Raw genomic sequence first — 21877 nt, 5'->3', positions numbered from 1 at the left:
ACAGAAAACATTTTCCTAATGAATTAGTAAACCCAATAAGCGCAGATAATTGAAACTTGAATATGGGCTTTTCATCATACATCAATGTAGTTTTAATTGATTTTTATTTAAATTAATGTACAAACTAATTATGTAAAAATTTAAACATGATCATTAATACGCATTACTATGGTTATTTTTGTTTTTTCTTGATGTATTTGTGTTTTGGGTATTTGCGTTTTAGTTCTATTTTTTTTTCACACATTGCATGAACTCTATTCTCGTTATGATGCCGTGTTTTCTTGATCATCTCCTTATTGTGTTTCCTCGTCTCCATCATCGTGTTAATGCTAGATTTATGCAAAACGATTGCATATAATTTTGTTACTTCTGCTGCTCCTGATCTGTTTAAGTCACTACAATTTAATTTTTATTTTAGGTTTCCTTTCATCTTATTGTTGTTTACTTTGCTCATGTTTGTGTGTGGGGGTTCTCTGAGAGGTGTGTGTGTGTGTGTGCTCAAATATTCATTCATACTCGATATTTCTACAGTTACTCATTTAAAAAATTCCAAACAAACACTTTTTTTTTTTTAATATTAGTACGATAAAGTTTGCATCTTTCGTATCGGCTTCCTTTAGTATGACGTTTTACAACTACATAATGTGGATAAAGGGCTGGAACTGGCTGGTGTTCTTATTTATGCTGGTATGTCGAGGACAATGCGCAAAAATATGTTAATCATATTAATGTATGTAATTGCGCACGAATAACCATTTACTCATTCACCATTTAACGCAACTATATCTGTAAGGTTTATGTGTATGCATATGTGTGTGTGTGTTTGTGTAGGGTCGTGTGTGGGTGTGTATTTATATATATAACGTACTTTTATGCATTCAATCAAACAAACATTTATACTCTTTCTCGCTCGAGAAACACTCATACATCAACATCCTCATCCTCATCATCATCCTCATCATCATCATCATATCATCATTCTCAAGCATCAACTAAAACATTCTAGCTCTGGGACATCGACGTCGACATCTATTCGTCCTGCATATCCTCGGGCAACTCGTGCGGATTCAACATGCCTGGAATATTACGCTGCATCTGATGTTTGTTGGACTGCTCTTCGGCCAAAGCCGCTTCACGCTCCTCCAAATACAGATCAGAATCGTCCTCGCCAGTGGCCTCCTGTGAATAAAAATTGTTGTATAAATCGATCATCAGTATTGCCTCTTTATAAATTCTCCATGTACTCACCCGAATCTGTATAAGAAAATCTCTCAAATGCTCCTTAAATGCCGGCACATTCTCGTCTAAATTGAACAGGCCAGTGACAAAGACTTTGATCTGGTTATCGGACAGATGATTGAATGCCGATTTCAGCAGGGACGCAACATACTCCTGTATGAATATCATATTATCTGGTATCGGCCCCAGGTCCACCGTGATCTTTCTGTTCTCCACCAGTGAGAACATGTATGCCAGAATGATGGCATGATTGGGCAGCCCGGCCGTGTGGGATGTGTCGGTGACCACCGAGAAGATCTGCATCAGAATATCCGTGAAGTAGGTCTGGTAGAAGCTCTGCGCCGCACCCGGATGCTGGTCAAGATTTTGTAGCATCTGCAATGGAGACGTGAGATCACATGAATATCATTAGTTAATGCGATTGTTTGCTTTGAAAAGTTAAACTTGAAATTTGTTGTTATTTACCTTAAATAGGATATTCAATCCCATGTCGGCCACATTGCGCATTGTGTGCTTGAAGGCCCACACCACCGAGTCAAAGACAAGCTTAAACTGAGCCGGCGGTATATTGAGGAACGCTTTGAAACAGTGCGCATTGACCGCCTGCAGCAGCTCGTAGAAGCTAAGCCGGTGTTGGGGGAAGTCCTCGAAGTTCTTGTTGATCATGTCCAGCGTGCACTCGAAGACGGCGTCGAATATTTTTGGTACTTCATTTGTGATATGCTGGCGCAATTTATGCACAATGATAGCCATCGCACTTAAAACCTTTGGCTCGCGTGCCGACGGAACTTTGCAGCGCTAAAACGAAAATGAAAAAGATTTATCTCAGTTATCAATTCAATTCCAGTTTGCAAGTAACAATCGAATTAAAAACAAGGATAAGTCCTTTATGGATTTCGATAGTTACTTTAGAGACCTTACCTGATAATCTAATAAAATAGCGTCCAGCAAAGGCGGTATGAAGTTGTCCATCACCAACTGATTGTCGTTGGAGCGAGATACCCACTCGGATATCAAGTTGAGCGTCTCCTTCTTCACCACATGCATGGTCTTGATCAGGGGCTGATTGTTCACATTGACGCCGTTCACCTCAATGGCCTGGATGATGTTCTCCGAGGTGATCTTGTACACATTCAACATGTCCAGATATATGCGACCCAGTTGAATGACGTACGCGTGTCCGAGGGCTTTGCAGGCGGCCACGTTCGTCTTCAGGATGCTGCCCAGTTGCTTAACAGCGGTCATGTTCTGCAGGAAGTCGACGTTCTTCGAGGCGCGCGATATGATGTCATCCCACACCTGGTTGGGCAGATGCATGTACCGCTCGATGAGCACGTCCTGCTGCACCTGATCCACCTGGGCGGAGATCATGTAGCCAACAGCTTCATAAAAAGTGTGAACCTATTCAAATTATAAACGAAATTCGTTGTTTTTTAAAATTACAAAATATAACTTTTAGTTCAATATACAATACCTGCTGTGGCTGCAGATCACAAATTATGCCGCTCATTGTGGTGAGAATCTCGTCAATAAAGGTGCAGGCCTCATTCGGCTGGATGAAGACAAAGTAGCGGCGGCACTTGATGGCAATCTTGATGAACGTGTCGCATGCCATATCCTGTACGCCATCGTGCGTCTCGTGCATAAATTCGAAGAGTTTGTTTACCACCGTCTTGAGGAATTTCCAGTGGGCGCGCAGGAAGCGCGGATACTGACCCACAACATACATGATGTTCGAGGCAATGATGGCCTTGTTGTCCTTCCCCTTTTTCTGTTCGCACAGGCCTAGTAGATCCTTGATAACGGTGACCAGGAACCGTTTCTCGTCCTCCTCACAAAAAGCACCTAAACAAATAGTTCAATTGATATATTAGCAATTTAAGGGATAGACTTCGGTTGAGAAAACAAAAATAACAACTGACTTTTTAAATTACGTTAAAACCAAGTAATGTTTTGGGTTAAGAAAACCCAAAAAATGGCTCACCAGAAATGGAACCAATGGCCCAGCACAGCGTGTTCAGATTCTTCCACGAGAATTCGGATCCGTTCACCTGATTAAGCAGCTTTAGCGTCATGATGCGGTCCGTGTCCACAGAGTCCAAATGGGTGAGAAAGACCAGCGTTTCGCGCATGTTCTTGTACAGGTTGATCGAGTTGGTGTCCTTCATGAACTCGCGCACCACCTCCCCGTTCTCGTTCTCCACCACCAGCACCTCCTCCGGCTTGGCCATCCGCGAGATCATGATGAATCTCACTTTGGACAAGATGGGTGCGTAGAAGCGTCGCCGGGGATAGACCTGCTGCCTCTTCGAGGACTCCAGGGTGGGGTGGAAGAACTCCGAGTTGTACAGGTCCTCCACCAGGCTGTTCCAGTATTCCAAGCAGATCTTGAACACCTCCACGTCCTCCACCTCGCTGATCATCACCAGATACATGAGCGCCTGGTTCAGGTAGTCCACATACTTGGCATCCTCGACCAGTTTGCCGTGCTCCTTGAGAAAGGTGCACAGGAACATGGCCAGGTTGAGGACCAGCTCCTGCTCCGTATCGGTGCCGTGCTTGAACACATGGTTCATGTTCATGTTCTGGCCAACAATCTGATCCAGCTGCACCATCGTGTCCTTGAAGAGCGTCGCGAAATTCTCATCGTAGTTGGTCGCCGACAGACCGGCGATCTCGGACAGGCACTTCAGGGTCACATTCCGGAACATGGGCACGCTGAGGAACTTGAATATCAGCGTCTCGATCTGCGGCGTTTCGAAGATGTAGCCCAGCGGTATCCAGTTGAGGAACCGCAGCAGAGTCTCCAGGGTGACGTGGATCAGGGCGGCATTCATCGAGTTCTCCAGCACAAAGGAGCAGAGCGTGAAGATCTGCGAGAACTCCGAGCACATGGTGTCCTTCAGATGCTTGGCCTTCGTCTGCGTGATTTGGCCCTGTGAGAAGTCGAACACCTCCTCGCTGAGGTTCTTCAGAATGACCATGTTGTTCATGCACAGGCTCTCGTTCGTCTTGGACGCACCGACAATGTCACTGATGAAGGTCTCCCAGTTGCGCGGCCATTCGCGCTTCAGGATATGCACCAGAATCATATTCAACTTATTCAGATACACCTTATTCTGCTCCATGATATTGGGATCGGACGAGGTCTTAATGATCAGACTGACCACGTACTTCTTGATGCCCTCGCACTGGTTGCGCGGCAGGACCTTCCAGCGTGTCTTGATCACCTCCTCGAGGATCTGCAGGGCATAGAACTTGGTCCGCTGGTTCTGTGAGTACTCCAAAATGCTGTCCACTCGCGTCCATGCCTCCGGATGTTCCTTTAGCGTAGTCAGTATGCTCTGGGCGAGTCGCAACTGTTCACCCTGCGCTGTGTACACCACCTCGACGATCTTGTCCAGCAGATTGATGTCCAGCTTTTGGGAGAAGTCGAGCAACTTGCTCGCCTCATCCGATGTCAACATTGCCGCCATCGCTTTGTAGTAGAAGCGGCGTTCGCGTCTGCGTCGCTCGGCAGCTGTGTCCGCGTTAATTTTGATAGCTTCTTCGCTTCCTCCTCCGCCGGATGAGCTGAGATTTCACGAGATTTCTTTTCTCTTCTATAATTTTTGAAGTGAGTGGGAAATGTGCGGCTGCCTCTTCTTCTTTTTCGCTGTGATGACGGTGAGTGGAGAAGGAGAAGGCGACGACTCTCGATCTGGATCTCGATCTCGGGATCTGGATCTGGTGCCGGACTGGACTGGACCTGGAGCTGCGAAAATAAACGTTGGTTATATTGCGTACTGACGACAGGCAACCATATTTCTTTTTTATTTTCTTATTTCTTATTTTTTGGAACACACAACTACAAGCGCACGCTTACTGCCTGCGCGCGCTTACACTTTTTCGCACACTCACACATGCAAAGGTGCTCGGCACACCACACGCACGCACACAGACACACTGGCGAACGCATCGCCGCCGCAAATGCGAGCGAGCCACTGCGGCGGCATTTCTCAACTTTTTGGACTTTTTGCACGCCCCAATGATGTCGCTTCACGTACTTGGCAAACATATCTATGCTATCCACATATCCAGCTTACCTTTTTCCGATTCCAGAAAAGAGCAGCGTGTGAAAACGACGACGACGGACAATGCGAAATGCAATTTGTGTGAACAGTGTGGCCGTATTGAGGTGTCGATGGATTGGTGAAAACATATGTCTCCAGCCCTGGCACGCAGACTTGTACGGAGGTTAATCGATAGGTTGATTCGATAGGCTTACGAAAACAAAAATGTAATTAAGCCAAATTGCGAAATAGTTTATTAACAACACCGAATTGAAGATCTGACACGATTGTACGTAAGATATTAATTAATGGAAAGTTTTTTTTTTAATTTTAAAACTACTTTTAAAGGTCCACTAGTTTAGGGGAAAATAAAAGTTTTGAATACTGAGATAAGCTTTCAAAGTCCACCGACCTGCGATAATTTTTAAAATTTTCAGGACAAATGTATATTGGGGCCTTAAATATGAATAGTTTGGTCAAAGTTGGTGACAAGTCCGATTCATTGGGAAAAACCGTTAATTTTTGTCGGCAACATATGAGCTTTTTAAAAAATATTTAAAACTAAAGTGGTATAACTAGTTGTGATCGTCAACAGATTCTTACTTTGTTGAAAGGGTTTCTTGTGCGACTTATATATAAATTCAAAATTTGATTTTCTGATATAGTGATTTGATAAACATTAAATTAAAATTGTTAAACTCATTTATTTCCTAATTGCTTAGCAAGAAATAAAACCATAAAGATTTTTTATTTGATTATCTGTAAAAATCTGTAAAATTAAACATTGTTAAAAAAATAATTTAAAATTTTAATTATAAATATATTTCAGTATATTCCCATAACCCGGTTGGTATATTAAAAATACTATATATTTGAAAGATCGAACAATGGTCACTCTGCATACGTTGCAACTTGCAATTGGGAAGGCGCGATGTCTATTTATTTGTTATGTTTGACAACAAATGGGGGACTGCCCGTGTTCACCCGCAAGAAGGGAGAATGCGAGAATGTAAGTGGAGAACCCGACCAGCCGGCAAATGATTAACCTTCCCATCTTCCAGCTGCCCTTTTCCACTGTGGCCAGTCTTAATGGCTTTCACATGTTCTTCAAATCGCTGGGCATTCAACTGGAGTCCACAACGACCTCGAAACAGCAGCCCAGCCAGAGCCAGGCTCCAGCGGATGCGGAGGAATGGACGTACATTTGGCGGGACAGCAATGCCATCACATTGATTGTGTGCGGCTGCGGAGTGGGATCAGAGCAGCTTCTCCAGACGCTGGCGGACTTGGTCTTTGGAGCCATTGGCATGTTCATCACGCGGTCCTCGGAAATGGCACATGCCACGCTCCTGGAGCGACTGAAAAAGGATGCCAAGAAGTATGTGCCCATTGTGGATGCCATTCTGGAGGCAGCCTGTGCGGGCACACAGCTCCTGGGCTACACGGATTGTCTGTTGGCCTCGGAGAATGCACAATTGCTGCAGTGCCTCAATGAGTTCAGTGGCCATTGCGGCTCACTCTTCTGCTGCCTGGTGGTGGGACATCGCATTGCAGTGGCCACCGAGGGATGGTGGGATCTGGACACTCGGGATCGGGAACTCCTGCTCTTCCTGCTCAACTCATCCAGCACGCTGCAGCACGATGTGCCCGTCTATCTGCCCGTGAAGAGTCCCCACATAGCCTATCGTTTCGTCAGCATTCCGGTGGCCTCGAACAGTGCCCTTTGTGTCCTCTGCGGAGCCGAGAACGCCTCCTTCCGCGAGCTGCATGCCCATGCCATGAGTGCCTACCGGAATGAGGGCAATCTCCTGGCGGCCGCCGAACGGTGTGTGCCGCGCAGCTTGCCCGAACACCTGGACATCGATGGCAATGTGCTGGCCATCATTCTAATCAACCGGCACTCGCGGAAGAGCCTCTTCACCAGGAATCTCAACCAGTCGGCGAGTGTAAAGCGCATCATTGTGGGCGACTTGCAGCGCCTGGACATTCTCAAGAAGTTCTTTGATCAGACCATGGATGCAGTGCATCATTTTGAGGCGGTGTCTTCCAACAATAAAACTATATTGATGGATCAGTATAGCTGCTCGGATTACCACAAGTGCTATGCCCACACGGATGAGCTGGGGAATGTTATGTTCCTGCTCTTTGTGGCAGCTGTGCCCTCGCACGCAATGAGGTTTGATTCGTAATCATAGACTTTGTGGAAACTCAGTTGAAAGTGTTTTATTATTTACAGATTCTTAGCTCAACGCATCCATGACAATATACTCCAGGAGAAATCGGTGTGCTGGTAAGGCGATTTCACTATCTGAATTCTAAAAGACTGATATTTTATTCCATTTTTACTTGGCATAAGAAAGAACTTTAATTTTTGTGTGAAAAAGTATACTTAAGTGTAATTCAATTTGGCAAGGGCGTTTTATTCGCCTAATGTGTTTCTTAAATAACTCAAATATTATAATATAAGTATATGGTATATTCCATAACAACATTAGCCTGCGCTGGCTTTAAGGACTTATACAATAACGTCCTTTTTAATTATATTTTTATATATATCCTGCAATTCCCGTATGAGTTCTATATTTGTAGTTTAAGCTTTGAGTTCTTATATTTATAATACAATTATATTGTGAGGACGAATATAGACCAATTGTTTGTCTTTTAACTGCAAGGGCTTAGCGTTTGGCTCCAGATAAAATTGTATTCTGCAGCCAACTTTAAGCAGTCCTGACTGCTTCTTTTGAAGTAGTATATTAAAGTTGGTCCCGCCTGCAGGTGCTACCAAAGCCATGGAAAGACCACACTCCATTGAAATAGCCAGAACTTCAGCCGTATGTGTGGCTTTTCTGTTATTCAGGTGTCGCTGATCCATGCGCTCATTTTTCATAAATCTCTGGAAGTCATCCACATATCCTCCTCTAGCAAATCGCAAGTTTGGCTTTGAACTGGCCTTCTTTTGGCCATTTGGCAGGTATTGCTTGGCTTTTTGATCCGGAACAAGTTGGGTAACTGGCGATGATGAGGAGCTATCTTGGGACAAATCTGTGCAGCTTGATTCGTTCATTAACGCTTTCCATGTAGTCTGGAACGAGGAGGATGGCTTGGACGCATTAATCGAAACCAGAGGAGGAGTCCTTGGAGAGTTTTGGAGCACGATGGGCAAAGCTTTGACTCTTCGTTTCGTTCCCGGCCAACTGGTGTTCAGAAGCTGCGAGCAGGTGGAGAAACTGGTTTCCCCAGGAGAATCCGGTTGACTGCTGCTGATTAAGGACTTTTTCAGCGCCTGCCAGTTTGTCTCGAATCTGGACGAAGTATTCCTGCGAAGAGGGGATGCAGACTCCACCAAAATACTCCTTTTTGAGCCAAAATCTTTTGCTATTATGTGCTGCTTAATCCTTGGAGCAGCACATCCAGGGTTATTCTCCTGCTGATCGTCGGTCTCCACGGTTAATTTACGCTTAGAGCTCATGGTTCTTCAGCACAGCTACATTTTATTTTTGTTTTTTAATACTCCACGAAACAGTGTGACCAAAACATGGGCGCCAAAACATTCATCCTTACGATTGTTATGATCGATAGGCAAAACTGTAAATTTTTTGCAGGTCAAAATACTTTATTCAAACTAATGTATTCAAAGTAATGTACAAAATACAACATTTAATTCTTTCATGTAACTAAATTTAAAGTGCAAATTATGTAAAGAAAACATTGCATTTATTATTATTTGCGTTTGTGTTAAATTACATGTTTCTATACATACATCCAAAGATGTGGAAATCGTTTCGCTTGGCGAAGTTAACTTCCTTCCTTTTTCAGCCAAATAAATCCAAATCCTTGAGGCTATGATATCTGATTTTCTTTATTACCGCGATATTTAGGAATCACATTCTGTAATTAAATTCAAATAACAGTTAACGCCTGTTCGACCAAAATATAAAAACCGCAGTGACACTTTAAATCCTACGTTATTCAACACTTGCTTGTGAATTCCACGAGAACAAAGAACGGTCATACTAGTTCCGACTATTGATTGAAATAAAATTTACGCAAATACAAAATTTTTCTTTTCCAATGCAAAGTAAGCCCCAAAATAGTTGTGCAAAGTGTTAGATAAGGGAAAAGCCAATGCTCATTCTGTGCGGTTATCAGAGCATCGTTTATCAGCAATTGGGGACACTATCCGGTTGTCGAGTGAAAACGCCTACTAAAGGCAAATAACAAAAAGCGTTCCCCATCGAATGGGCTACCTATTTGATGTTATTTTTTATCAGATATGTGATCGGTGAATAATTTTTTGCAATTCCATTGCAGGTAAACCATAAAAATCCATTGTGAAAATTTGTGGGGTGGTGGGTGCCAAAACGGATACGATACTCAATAGGCGATAGTCGTAGTAAAGAGAGCGGCAAAGAGAGAGCGCAAGAGAGACCGACGAGAGCAAAGAGAGCATGTATTTGATGTGTACTCAAAAGCGGGCGAAGAGAGCGCACTAAACACCCACAAACACTCGGCCACTTTCGCGCAATATACACAAACACACACGCGAACAGGCAAAAAGGACGAGGAAAAGTAAGAGCTTTCTGGGCCAAACTAGGATAAAGATAAAGTGCTGTTTTGGCCAATATGAATCCGGCCGTGGATGCGTGGGCGGTGACCCCGAGGGAGCGTATGAAGTACCAGGAGCAGTTCAAAGCACTCCAGCCACAGGCAGGATTTGTGACCGGAGCCCAGGCCAAAGGATTCTTCCTGCAATCCCAACTGCCGCCCCTGATCCTGGGACAAATCTGGTAAGTATCTACATATGTATATGGGACGCCCCCGTGACTCATGCGGCGATAAGAGCCTCTCAATACTTACTCATCCATCCGCTTATCTGCAGGGCTCTGGCGGACACCGATTCCGATGGCAAGATGAACATTAACGAGTTCAGCATAGCCTGCAAGCTTATCAACCTCAAGCTTCGCGGTATGGATGTGCCCAAGGTGCTGCCACCCAGCCTGCTGGCTTCCCTCACTGCGGATGGCCAGAAGACGCCATCGATGACGCCACGTGGCTCCACCAGCTCCATGAGCCCCATGGATCCGCTGAAGGGAATGGTTCCTGCAGCAGCCCCCGCAGTGGTTCCCCCGCCCATGGTGGCTCCTCCTCCGGTGATTGCACCGGTTCCAGTCATCTCGCCACCCGGCGTCGTGGATCTGGCCAAGGTGCCAGCTGGCCCCACGCCGCCCTCCAGCAACCCACCCAGTCGCCACATGTCCATTTCGGAGCGAGCGCCATCCATCGAGTCTGTGTAAGCATATTAATGGCTTGGATTTACAGCAAAATGGTGTAAAAACTGATTGTTTTATCAGAAAATGTTAAGAGAAGTGTGTAGGCTTAAAACTGGTAGTTAACAAGAGTTTTGTGTAAGAAATTTTGTGCATAACTCCACCGAAAAAAGGTTTAAAAAACTCAGGCAGATCTAACATTCTTTTAACAAAAGTAGTTCCCTAAACGAAATTTTAAGAAAGCATATATCCACAAAAAAAAAAGGTTTTAAAACTTGGGCGGATATATCATTATTTTCTCAAGAGTAGTTCCTATTGGGAAAATGTTTGTAGGCTTAAAACAAGTAGTTATAAACTGGCTTACTCCAATTTTTCATAGCTTATGAATCTTTTGATTCTTATCAAATTAACTAATTAAAATTTGTTTAATGGACAGAAATACAATTTTTTTGAATGCCAACTTGTATTAAAAGAGTCCTTAAAAAAGTTTATAAAAAGAAAAATAATCTGCAAAATAATGTTTTACATAGTAAACTTTTAAATCTATTCAAGTATTAAGTACTGATGTCTTACTCTTTCTTTTAGCAACCAAGGAGAATGGGCCGTTCAGGCTGCCCAAAAGCGCAAATACACGCAGGTGTTCAATGCCAATGATCGCACACGATCTGGCTACTTGACTGGGGCTCAGGCACGCGGCGTTCTGGTGCAGAGCAAGCTGCCCCAGGTGACGCTGGCCCAGATTTGGACGCTGTCCGACATCGATGGCGACGGACGTCTCAATTGCGACGAGTTCATTCTGGCCATGTTCCTGTGCGAGAAGGCCATGGCCGGTGAGAAGATTCCGGTGACCCTGCCCCCGGACTGGGTGCCGCCCAACTTGCGCAAGATCAAGTCACGACCTGGCTCGGTCTCTGGGGTGGTGTCGCGTCCAGGATCGCAGCCCACCTCCCGGCACGCATCCGTGTCGTCGCAGGGAGCCGTGTATGCTGACCCAACAGCCGGACTGCCCGGACAAAGTATGTGCCTGACCTTTTAAAGTTTTTGTTTGTATAATTAGAATGGTTCTTAATATAGACATTCATTTTTTTTCCCTTTCAGCATCCTTCGAGGACAAGCGCAAGGAGAACTTTGACAAGGGTCAGGCAGAGCTAGATCGCAGGCGCAAGATCATAGAGGATCAGCAGCGCAAGGAGCGTGAGGAGCGGGAGCGCAAGGAGCGGGACGAGGCGGATAAGCGGGAGAAGGCTCGCTTGGAGGCCGAGCGTAAGCAGCAGGAGGAACTGGAGCGGCAGCTTCAGCTTCAGCGTGAGATCGAGATGGAGAAGGAGGAGCAACGCAAGCGGGAACTGGAAGCCAAGGAGGCGGCCAGAAAGTGAGAAATACGCTTTTGTGTGAAGCCACAATAAATCAATGTACTTCGTAAATCCTTAGGGAGCTGGAGAAGCAGCGTCAGCAGGAATGGGAGCAGGCCAGAATTGCTGAAATGAACGCACAGAAGGAGAGGGAACAGGAGCGTGTGCTCAAGCAAAAGGCACACAACACCCAGCTTAATGTGGAGCTGAGCACATTGAATGAAAAGGTTGGGCCCCGATTAAAATTGTTAGTGTTATTTGCTCTTGCTTATCTAAAGTACATAATTACAGATCAAGGATCTGTCGCAGAGGATTTGCGACACTCGGGCGGGCGTGACCAATGTAAAGACCGTAATCGATGGCATGCGCACTCAGCGCGACACTTCCATGAGTGAAATGTCGCAGCTGAAGTCGCGCATCAAGGAGCAGAACGCCAAGCTGCTGCAGCTCACCCAAGAGCGAGCCAAGTGGGATGCCAAGAGCAAGGCCAGCGGCGCAGCCATAGGTGGCGACAATGCGCAGCAGGAGCAACTGAATGCAGCCTTTGCCCACAAGCAGGTAATGATTTAAATATTTATATAATATTTCTAGAATAAATCACTAACTACCTTTATCACTTAAACAGCTGTTAATTAAACAAATCAAAGACAAGGTCGAGAACATTGGCAAGGAGATTGAGTCGAAGAAGGAGGACATCAACTCTAACGACAACCAGATGTCCGAGCTCAAGGCGGAGCTCTCCGCTCTGCTCAACAAGTGCGAGGATCTGTACAAGGAGTACGATGTGCAGCGCACTTCGGTGCTGGAATTGAAGTACAATCGCAAGAACGAGACCACCGTGACCTCGGCCTGGGACACGGGCAGCTCTAGTGCTTGGGGCGAAACGAATACGACTGCCACCGATCCCTATGCTGGCATGAGCAACGATGTCACCGCCGTGGCAGCTCCAGCTATGGATTTGAGTGGACCGGCTCCCGAGGGTTTCGTAAAATACCAGGCCGTGTACGAGTTCAATGCTCGCAATGCCGAGGAGATTACATTCGTGCCGGGTGACATTATCTTGGTGCCGTTGGAACAGAACGCCGAACCGGGATGGTTGGCTGGTGAAATAAACGGACACACCGGCTGGTTCCCCGAATCCTATGTGGAGAAACTGGACGATGGTGCAGTTGCTGCCGTCGAACCGCAAGTGGTTGCCGAAGTGACAGCCGTGGCGGACACCTATAATGACAATATCGATATCAGTAGTGCGGCGGTACCGCCATCTGCCGCCGGCGATCTGAGTGCCGCCGGCGATGTGGAGTACTACATAGCCGCATATCCTTATGATTCCGCCGAGGATGGTGATCTTAGCTTCAGTGCCGGCGAGATGGTGATGGTCATCAAAAAGGAGGGCGAGTGGTGGACGGGCACCATTGGCAATCGCACCGGCATGTTCCCCTCGAACTACGTCCAGAAGGCGGACGTGGGAACGGCGAACGCGGCGCCTGTCGAGTCGGTTGAAGCCCTGGATCAGGTAAGTTCATATATGTGGCACATTAAGTAGTTTGGTGTGGGTCCTTTCATTGGACAATTCTATAATTCTTTTCTGTTTAAGCGTTGCAAGAGCTTTAGAACCAGCATATAATTCCAGCCAATAACCAATAACTCATGCTGAAATAGGTTTTAAATAACACTAATTATTTAGTAAGAAACAATTTTATAGAAAAATATGAGAGATAGATCGTTGCTGTACGAGTTAGTCCTAGGAATATTTATAAATTATATATATAAATATTCTTTTCTGACTTTAAAACAATTCAACATGAGTTTAAAGATAACATTTGTTAGAGACTTACTTATAATTAATTTATATATTGTATATATATCATATAACTACAGCCAATAACCAATAACTCATGCTGATATAGGTTTTATATTACTTTTACTTACTTACTTTTAGTAAGAAATAATTTTATAGAAAAATATGAGAGATAGATCGTTTTTGTACGAGTTAATCCTAATAAAATACAATAAATACTTTTCTGACTTTAAAACAATTGAACATGAGTTCATTAGATCCCTTTTTCTTTGAGATGTTTGCTTGAAACTTATTTATAAATAATTTATATATTGTATGTATAGCATATAACTGCAGCAATGAACAATAACTTTATGAACTATTAAGTCATATTGAGATAGGGACCAATGAAGTTTAAAAAACATCTGAGGAAAAAGAGAGATTTTGCACCAGTTAATCGTACTAAGATTTAATTACTCCTCTTTTAATTTTAAAACACAACATGTTTATCAAAATAATATAATCTTGAGACTTGTAAATATAGAGTTGGCAAAACGAAACGAGACTTAGCTTGACCCACACTATAGTTTTGTAGCGAGTTCACTATCCCAAAGCCCAGAGTCGTGTCTAACCGTTGCCCTCATGTCCATCTACTAATCCAATGCTTTTCATGTGCTGTGCTTTTTGCCACCGTTGTCGTTAACACTTGCACTGACCCAGGAGACGACGCTGAACGGCAACGCTGCCTACGCTGCTGCCCCATCGGTGGTGGAGGCGCAGGAGCAAGTGTTCCAGCCACTGCCTGTCCAGGAGGTGGGCGAGCAGCCGATCACAAGCCCCGGCATTGGGGCCGAGGAGGCGCACGAAGACCTCGACACTGAAGTCTCCCAGATCAATACACAGTCCAAGACACAAAGCAGCGAGCCGGCCGAGAGCTACAGCCGACCCATGTCACGCACCTCTTCCATGACACCCGTAAATAGTTGACACCGCCAGTTACTACGCTGCCCACAGTTTCATCTCACTAATGTGCTTCCTTTCCTTTGCGGTTCATCTTCCAGGGTATGCGGGCCAAGCGATCGGAGATCGCGCAAGTAATCGCTCCCTATGAGGCAACCAGCACCGAGCAACTCTCGCTGACGCGTGGCCAGCTGATCATGATCCGCAAGAAGACGGACTCCGGCTGGTGGGAGGGTGAGCTGCAGGCCAAGGGACGGCGCCGCCAGATTGGCTGGTTCCCCGCCACCTACGTGAAGGTTCTCCAAGGCGGCCGCAACAGCGGACGCAACACTCCCGTCTCCGGCAGCCGCATCGAGATGACCGAGCAGATCTTGGGTGAGTATCAAACGTGCATAGAAGGCAATGATGTCTCGAATGGGCAATTACGTTTTTTATACCCCTGCAGAGGGTACTATAAAATTGTTTAAACGCTTATAAAGCAGGAAAAGAGTAATGCTCGACCCTATAAAGTATATATTCTTGATCAGCATCGATTTAGCCGTGTCCGCATGTCCGTCTTTCCGTTCCTACGCAAACTAGGCTTTCAGTTTTAAAGATATTTGAATGAAGTTTTTTCAAAAGTGGACTTTATTTTTACCCTTGTAGTGGGTATGATAAAATCAGAAGGATAATTTATATATATTCTTCATTAGCATGACTAGACGAGTTGATATAGCCATGTCCGTCTGTTTCTATACCGTTTGCGGGTTCAGTTTAAACGCAGAGACTAGAAATGTTCCAGTCTTTCAGTCTTTTTTTATGTGTTCGCTTAACGATGTTTTTATAGTGTTTATAACCTATTCAATGAGATTTTACTAAAATCGGCTAACCATATCCTGTACTTGCCATAAATCTTTTATACTTTCATATAACCATAACCATACGTTCTATGCCGTTTTTTTGAGCAGTGTAACAAATAGATTCTTGAAACTTTTCAATTCGGATTTTATTATATGTATAATATATGGTCGATCGTACGAGTTTATCTTATAGTTACTTTATGAACAATTGGATGAAACTGACTTAAGTGGCGTTTTTCGAAGAATTAAGCGCATATCTTGTTTTTGTTGCCTATTATAAAGGTATTATATCATTATCCCTTGACTGCAGGGGTATTAAGACTTCAGTTTGCCACAGTTAGCTACTAATGTCGATATACTTGACTAATAATCTTTTCATTACCCTTTACAGACAAAGTCATAGCTCTCTATCCGTACAAGGCACAAAATGACGACGAGCTCTCGTTCGAAAAGGACGACATCATCAGCGTGCTGGGTCGGGATGAGCCGGAGTGGTGGCGTGGCGAGCTGAACGGGCTTTCCGGTCTCTTCCCCAGCAACTATGTGGGCCCCTTCGTGACGTCCGGTAAGCCAGCGAAAGCTAATGGCACCACCAACAAGCAGTGAATCTCACAACTGCAGTTATTCAGTTCCAGCCCGCTGCTAAGCTTAGCTCTCTATAATTTTCGCATTCCATATACATATTGCATATGCTATTATTTTTAACGATTATTTCGAATAAGCCGTGCCTAGTTGAACCCTAGAAACCCAAGCCCTCTTATGTTTAGTGTTGATTTTGTTGCAATATTTCCACGATGTATCTACTTGTTAATTGTGATTATTTAGTTTTTAAATTTACACTTAAGTTTTTTTGCTGGCGCCCTCTCTTTTCCATTTAGCCAATCTAATTGCTAGTGTTAATTCATTTGTGTATTTATTTAGTCTGCATATTTATATTTTGTAATGCATTATTTGTATTTTGTATGAAAAGTAAAACAATTAAATGCAATTTCGATTTCAAATGCCAACAGGAAACGTATAACGAGGCTTCGGCTTTGGCCTTTAAGCGGCATCATGCACTCGCTTACACAAAAACCGACAAACCGACAAATCTACACGATCCCTTGAGAATTGGGGTATATTAAGATCAGCAGCAGCAGCATCATCAATGTCCTCCGGATTTCGATATTCTAGAAAAGCCTAAAAGCGGGCTACTTACATATTTACATTGTTCATCCTGACGACGTTTTTTCACAATGTTTATCCTTATTCCCTTCGGTGTGAAATTCCCTTAACTTGTTGATAGAATTAGTAACCAGATCTCATCGGAAATCAGTCATAGAATCAAACATTGCTCTCATGTTCGTAACCAATCAAACGAAAGATACAACCGAAATCAAGTAAGACACATTTTAGAGGATTTATATAGTAATCTGCATATGGAAACTACAAAATACATAAGGATATCAAGTGACAATTTCAATTTCGTTGTATTAGATGTGTTTATCGATAGAAAACCGAGAATATTTAACAGTTTTTCCCCCAAAATGCTACTACACATACGCATATAGTATATATAACGATGGTTTTCTGTGTTTTCCAATAATATCCGAATATAATTGTATATATTTCAAGTAAACCGACCAACCAACAAGTTGGGAGGAAAGTATGAATTATTGTTAACTAAATATTAAGCATAATGACCATTCTCTTATATCTTAAAGAAAACTTTAAAGACATCAAGGATAATGGAAAAAAGAAAAAAAAAATGGGAGTTATATAAGCTTACACATACGGGCAACAGTATTGATAATATTAAAGATATATGTAATGGCTAAAATTCTGTTTTTTGAGTAATATTCTTGATTTTATAACTAATTTAAGCGCTTGTCTCAACTGCCATAATTGTATTTATTTAATGTCTATTATCTTATCGTCTGAATGTTGAAATTGTTTGCCGTTAGTTTGAAGCATAGGAATGGATGTAAAGAGATGTAAAAAATGAGTATGTACAAATTCCACGTATAGAAGTTCATTCAACTCGATTGGAATGATAGTCAGATATTACGTTTTGCTGTTCGAATCTGTTTATGCTAGTTGCAGTTAGTCTTACTTAACAAACTCACTCACATATTTGTATCTACGCTATCTCGTACATATGAAGAAACACTGTCGAATGCCTTTCAAAAAATTGATAACCAAAAATGTCACCTTACATGAATTAACCTAATCGTAACTTGTTATTGCATACCACGACTATTTATGCGTCTATAGCTCTATTAAACGAAACCAAAGTAAAAAAAAATCGTTATAAGACCCGCAAAGCGCCGATCAGTTGGCGAAACAATACCGACTGATTGGCCGCTGGGCGGGAAAATTCTAAAAGCATAAAACACATATTTATGTAGCTAATGTTGGGTTTGATTATTGATTCCACATATATGTACTAATAAATTAAAATGAACCACAAAACTAAGCATATACATACTATATAGAGAAAGTACTAAAAATTTTCTTTAGAAAAAAAAGCAAAATGCAAAAAACGTTAATTGAGATATTCGTACATTCCAAATCCCACACATATACACCCCTGCATACATATAATGCTCATATACGCGTACTTGTTTAATCGTTACGAAAGTTAATTAATGTAAACAATGCTTAAGAATAATTATCGACGAGGATAGAGAACCCCAACAAATTCTGAACGCATTAGCACACTTCACCTACACTGAGACTCACTTTAAACGCGAAATGGTGACCATCGATATATATTTACCTATATACAATCCGGACCGAGGAAAACTTATAGGAATCGTCTGCAGACACACACAATGCATACTGCATACGAGTAAACATAGAAGTTAATTCTTCGAGAAATGCAAAACTAAAAGATACCATAAAACATATTGAAATATATCAGTTTCAAACATAATTAGAAGACAAGTAAAAAAAGAAAACCAAAAATATTAAATAAAATTATGAAAATAACAAATTACACATATTTGGTGCAATAAATGTATAAAAGGAACTTCAAACAAAATGATTTTTGATTTTAAAAACGGTTTTATTTTAGGCTAAACGGGGTTCTGTAATTGACATATAGTATAACTCAACTTTTTAAAGGCGATTTCTAAAAAAACAATGTTTTCATAATTTCCACAAAAATCTTTAATATTGTATCGATCAGTTATGTTGATTAGGAAGTAATCATATATACCGACGGAGGTCGGTACACTCGACCACAGAATCTATTATCATTTCCGACTATATCCTGAAATTCCCACCCACAGAGATTCAGTCGGATCAAGTTGCCAGTGACAGACGATCCCATGGCATTCAGCGTTTATGGCACCAATGGCGTGGATCCGAAGCTGAATCGGGTGATAAGCTCAATGCCGCATTCAAGAACAAGCTGCGAGGAACTATCCAATCGGTGTACATATCAAAGCGACAAGATGGCCAACTTATGGGAAGTGCTTACGTGCGGTTTGAGTGCACCGAGATGATGGCAAAGTCCATGCTACAGGAAAATGGCAACCAGTTGGTGGGCAAGTCCGTCGTGGTTGACTGGCAGTTGCCCAAGAAACGATTTGGCCCATGGCGATGCTGGTGAATCAGTTACCAAAAAAATCCCAGTTTTTCGTTCTAGATTATTTCACTTTTTTCATTATTTTATTTTTAGTAAAATTTTTTCTTATATAATATTTAAAATCAGTTTAACAATTTACAATTCTTTCTTTCTGTTTTGCTTCGTGTGTGTTCTTTAAGTTTTTTTTTTTTGTTTATTTTGCGCTATCAATAGTTTTATTAATTTTGAAGTATGCACAACTTAAGGCCTACGGTATGAAAATTGCAAACACTTTTTCGATTTAGTCATCAATTGAATTCAATTATAGTTTTCTTAAGCAAGAAATTTATGAGCCACCATTCCATATATAAAATGTCTATGCCACAATCCTTACTCAATTTAGAAAGTTCAGTGGAATAATTCAAGTTTATATAGAAAACCTGCTCATAATATAACACAGCTCTGATTTTTTTTATGTTTTTTCCATTAAAGATTTATTGAAATGACAATTTCCAAGATCACGTAAACCTCGAAGCTGTTTATTGTCTTTCTGATTAAAATAAAATAAGAAACAAACTAAGTTAACCAATTCTATCTGATCTGGTGTGCATATTCAGAAGGCAATTTCTTGGATAGAACATAATGCGAATACAAACTACTTAAGTAATAGGTAGATGGTTAAATTAAAGTTTGGTACTAGGCGCGTTGCACATGAGTTAGAAAATATATAAATATGTATATATTGTATTACTCGTAGTAGGTAGGTATGCGTTCCATTTCCACGATATACCGTTTGCTGTCCCAGAAAAATATTTTTATTTTATCCCATTCTGGATATTGGCTACTGTGTTCTCAGTTGGCTCCGTATCGTGTGTCCCCTTGGGTCTGGTCTGGAAATTATTATTCGTCTAATCGTCTAATGCATTTTCAAATCTACGTCAGCATAGTGAAATTACTTGTATTCAACTATTTCTAGTTTATTTTACTTGGTTTTGAGCATGTCTATTTTTTCTTTTAGTGCTTCGATTTAGCTCAATCCTAGTCATACACTCAAAATCCACACAAAATCGTTCGCAAAATTCTCTTTCGTTCTAACATTTCCACCATTTGTTATTTGTTATTTTTATCTTTATCGCTCGTAAATGTTTACAAAAATAATTTATAAATTACATAACTCTGTCTATTTATCTGTCCACAATTAGTTACTTGATTTGTGTATATTTATAGTTAAGGCCAGCCAAAGTTTTACTCAACTGTCTCTATGGCTTTATTAATTGAAAAATTAAAATGTTTATTGGGAACTTTATCAAAATTTAAAATTTCTCAAAAAAAATCACACATTTAAGTGATTTCAAATTAGCAATTCTGATATTTAAAAAATGCATTACATGAATGTTTGAGTTACTTCAATTACAGTTTCAGCTGAGAAAAACTTTGCTGATTTCTTATTAGTTCTGACTCTGCGGCTATACAGAAATGAATTACTTTAAACTCTTTATTAACTAAGGCTAAAATTGAACTAAACTCTGCGTTTTAACTATGTTATCGAACTAAGTAAGCGCTTAAGTACTGTTAGCAACACACAATGTGATCTCAATTTCGTACATTTTAACTAAACTATAAACAATGAAATCAGTTTTAGTAATGGGCTTAATAAGAACTTTGGCTACGCTTTGTTAGTTATTACACAATTAACTTGCTTGCTTGCTATTTTGGAACACATTAGCTGTAATTAATAAATCGGTTTTTTTTTTGGATATACACGTTTGTGGTACATAATAACAATTGATCGGGACTAAACACTAAACATAAACTGGAAGTTAAAAATCTTAAGAAGCGACTTAAATGATCAAGAGGAAATTAATTTGTAGTTCAAATCTGGTTTTATATACAATTTTTTTCGCTACTCTCGTATATCTAAGCCTTGTCCGATTTTTGTGTGGTTAGAATTATAATTATAAAGCTTTTTGTTTTAAACCATTTCTTTTTTGGGGCAAACTAATTTGCAACTCTGTCAACTTTGGGCTTACAAACTAGGTCATATAAATGTGTGTCTGTGTGTGTGTGTGTGTGGGGTGTGTGTTCCGGAGTTAGTAGAACATTTCGTACGGGAACAGGCTTCGCCGTGAACGTTTCAGATTGTGGAGTGGTGGTACTGATTCCGTTGGCAGATGATCCCCGTCATCCTCCAGTTCCTCCTCCGCATCACCGTCTGTGCTCGACACTCAAATGATGCTCTCATCGTTGTTGCGGGTCAGTCGAATGCTTGTCGTCGTCGTCGTCGTGGTGGTGGTGGCGTTGGCTTCCGATCCTGAGCCCGGACTGGAACCCGATCTCCTGCCCGTGGCCGGTGTCGTAAAGGTGGTGACCACAATGTTCTCATCGTCGTACGAATCAAAGTCCTCGTCCTCATCATCGTCATCATCATCGTCATCGTTCTCCTCGGAGTCCGTTTCCGAATCCTCGTAGTCCAACAGAGCCTTTGTCACTTGGTTTTTGCGGCCCGCCTGGCTAACAGCTGCTCCGCCCACCGCTCCCGCATTCATGCGACGGATCTGGGCGCGTGGTGTGTTGGAGGGGCGTGGCAGGAGCGGCTCCCTGCCGCTCAGTCGCATCATTCGCTCGCTGTTGGCCCCGCCGACGGCGGCGTTGGAAAGTGGTGCTCCCTCCCAGTCATCCGAATCCGCCGGCTCGCACAAGGACTTGGAGTGTCCATGCTGGTACGACGACTCCTCGGGTATTGTGTCTCTGTTGGTGGTGTTGTGTGTGGTGGTGTTGTGCGGTGGTTGGAGGTGGTTGGTAATCGATGGTGGGATGATGTGAAGAGAAGGCGTAGAA

The 21877-nt window shown here is 42.4% G+C and overlaps 5 protein-coding genes across 24 annotated transcripts in view; 2 read left to right on the top strand and 3 right to left on the bottom strand.

Annotated features, from left to right (window-relative positions):
- Window positions 1-65: 65 nt before the first annotated feature.
- Window positions 66-5415, bottom strand: LOC108141881 (exportin-1). Its single transcript, XM_017265490.2, has 7 exons — window positions 5325-5415; window positions 3224-4993; window positions 2714-3084; window positions 2161-2640; window positions 1705-2037; window positions 1249-1614; window positions 66-1179 (listed from the first exon to the last, which is right to left on the bottom strand). Exons 2-7 carry the CDS (start codon window positions 4713-4715, stop codon window positions 1030-1032), a joined length of 3192 nt encoding a protein of 1063 aa, XP_017120979.1. The 5' UTR covers window positions 4716-4993; window positions 5325-5415; the 3' UTR covers window positions 66-1029.
- A 731-nt stretch (window positions 5416-6146) lies between these two features.
- Window positions 6147-7933, top strand: LOC108142076 (protein fuzzy). Its single transcript, XM_017265763.2, has 3 exons — window positions 6147-6300; window positions 6353-7467; window positions 7528-7933. Exons 1-3 carry the CDS (start codon window positions 6223-6225, stop codon window positions 7583-7585), a joined length of 1251 nt encoding a protein of 416 aa, XP_017121252.1. The 5' UTR covers window positions 6147-6222; the 3' UTR covers window positions 7586-7933.
- On the bottom strand, window positions 7854-8831 carry LOC108142077. The gene has a single exon (XM_017265764.2). It carries the CDS (start codon window positions 8758-8760, stop codon window positions 7903-7905), a length of 858 nt encoding a protein of 285 aa, XP_017121253.1. The 5' UTR covers window positions 8761-8831; the 3' UTR covers window positions 7854-7902.
- A 442-nt stretch (window positions 8832-9273) lies between these two features.
- Window positions 9274-19330, top strand: LOC108141792 (intersectin-1). 4 transcript variants are annotated; one of them, XM_017265334.2, is made up of 12 exons: window positions 9274-9369; window positions 9603-10078; window positions 10171-10581; window positions 11144-11574; window positions 11657-11930; window positions 11990-12137; window positions 12202-12468; window positions 12536-13426; window positions 14411-14665; window positions 14752-15025; window positions 15881-16054; window positions 18762-19330. In XM_017265334.2, the coding sequence occupies exons 2-12, from the start codon at window positions 9915-9917 to the stop codon at window positions 19082-19084; spliced, it is 3612 nt and encodes a 1203-aa protein (XP_017120823.1). In that variant the 5' UTR covers window positions 9274-9369; window positions 9603-9914; the 3' UTR covers window positions 19085-19330. The 4 variants fall into 4 exon arrangements, with proteins under 4 accessions (XP_017120823.1, XP_017120825.1, XP_017120824.1 ...); XM_017265336.2 differs by lacking the exon at window positions 18762-19330 and adding an exon at window positions 16500-18489; XM_017265335.2 differs by lacking the exon at window positions 14411-14665.
- Window positions 19234-21877, bottom strand: part of LOC108141790 (sodium/hydrogen exchanger 3) — a 21268-nt gene continuing 18624 nt past the window's right edge. For 15 of the 17 annotated variants that reach the window (XM_017265313.2, XM_017265320.2, XM_017265324.2 and 12 more), the window contains one exon: window positions 19234-21787. In XM_017265313.2, coding sequence (XP_017120802.1) covers window positions 21265-21787 — 523 coding nt within the window. In that variant the 3' untranslated portion in view covers window positions 19234-21264. The remainder of the gene's footprint in view (window positions 21788-21877) is intronic. The other 2 variants (XR_001774258.2, XR_001774259.2) reach the window with 1 other exon arrangement.

This window comes from Drosophila elegans, unplaced genomic scaffold (genome assembly GCF_018152505.1).
Source record: "Drosophila elegans isolate 14027-0461.03 unplaced genomic scaffold, ASM1815250v1 contig_814, whole genome shotgun sequence".
Taxonomy (NCBI): domain Eukaryota; kingdom Metazoa; phylum Arthropoda; class Insecta; order Diptera; family Drosophilidae; genus Drosophila; species Drosophila elegans.
Note: the sequence above shows the minus strand (reverse complement) of the source record. Positions and strands in the feature narration are given on the sequence as shown.

What these genes read in the sequence shown, in the direction of transcription:
- LOC108141792 (XM_017265334.2), top strand. Translation starts at nt 9,915, where the DNA reads ATGAATCCGGCCGTGGATGCGTGGGCGGTGACCCCGAGGGAGCGTATG. An exon ending in AGCCGGACTGCCCGGACAAA is followed by an intron (nt 11,575 to 11,656) that starts GTATGTGCCTGA and finishes TTTCCCTTTCAG; the next exon opens with CATCCTTCGAGGACAAGCGC. An exon ending in CAGCCTTTGCCCACAAGCAG is followed by an intron (nt 12,469 to 12,535) that starts GTAATGATTTAA and finishes TCACTTAAACAG; the next exon opens with CTGTTAATTAAACAAATCAA.
- LOC108141881 (XM_017265490.2), bottom strand. Translation starts at nt 4,715, where the DNA reads ATGGCGGCAATGTTGACATCGGATGAGGCGAGCAAGTTGCTCGACTTC. An exon ending in GTGATCTGCAGCCACAGCAG is followed by an intron (nt 2,641 to 2,713) that starts GTATTGTATATT and finishes TAATTTGAATAG; the next exon opens with GTTCACACTTTTTATGAAGC. An exon ending in ATTTTCTTATACAGATTCGG is followed by an intron (nt 1,180 to 1,248) that starts GTGAGTACATGG and finishes TTTTATTCACAG; the next exon opens with GAGGCCACTGGCGAGGACGA.
- LOC108142077 (XM_017265764.2), bottom strand. Translation starts at nt 8,760, where the DNA reads ATGAGCTCTAAGCGTAAATTAACCGTGGAGACCGACGATCAGCAGGAG.
- LOC108142076 (XM_017265763.2), top strand. Translation starts at nt 6,223, where the DNA reads ATGTCTATTTATTTGTTATGTTTGACAACAAATGGGGGACTGCCCGTG. An exon ending in AGAAGGGAGAATGCGAGAAT is followed by an intron (nt 6,301 to 6,352) that starts GTAAGTGGAGAA and finishes CCCATCTTCCAG; the next exon opens with CTGCCCTTTTCCACTGTGGC. An exon ending in GTGCCCTCGCACGCAATGAG is followed by an intron (nt 7,468 to 7,527) that starts GTTTGATTCGTA and finishes TATTATTTACAG; the next exon opens with ATTCTTAGCTCAACGCATCC.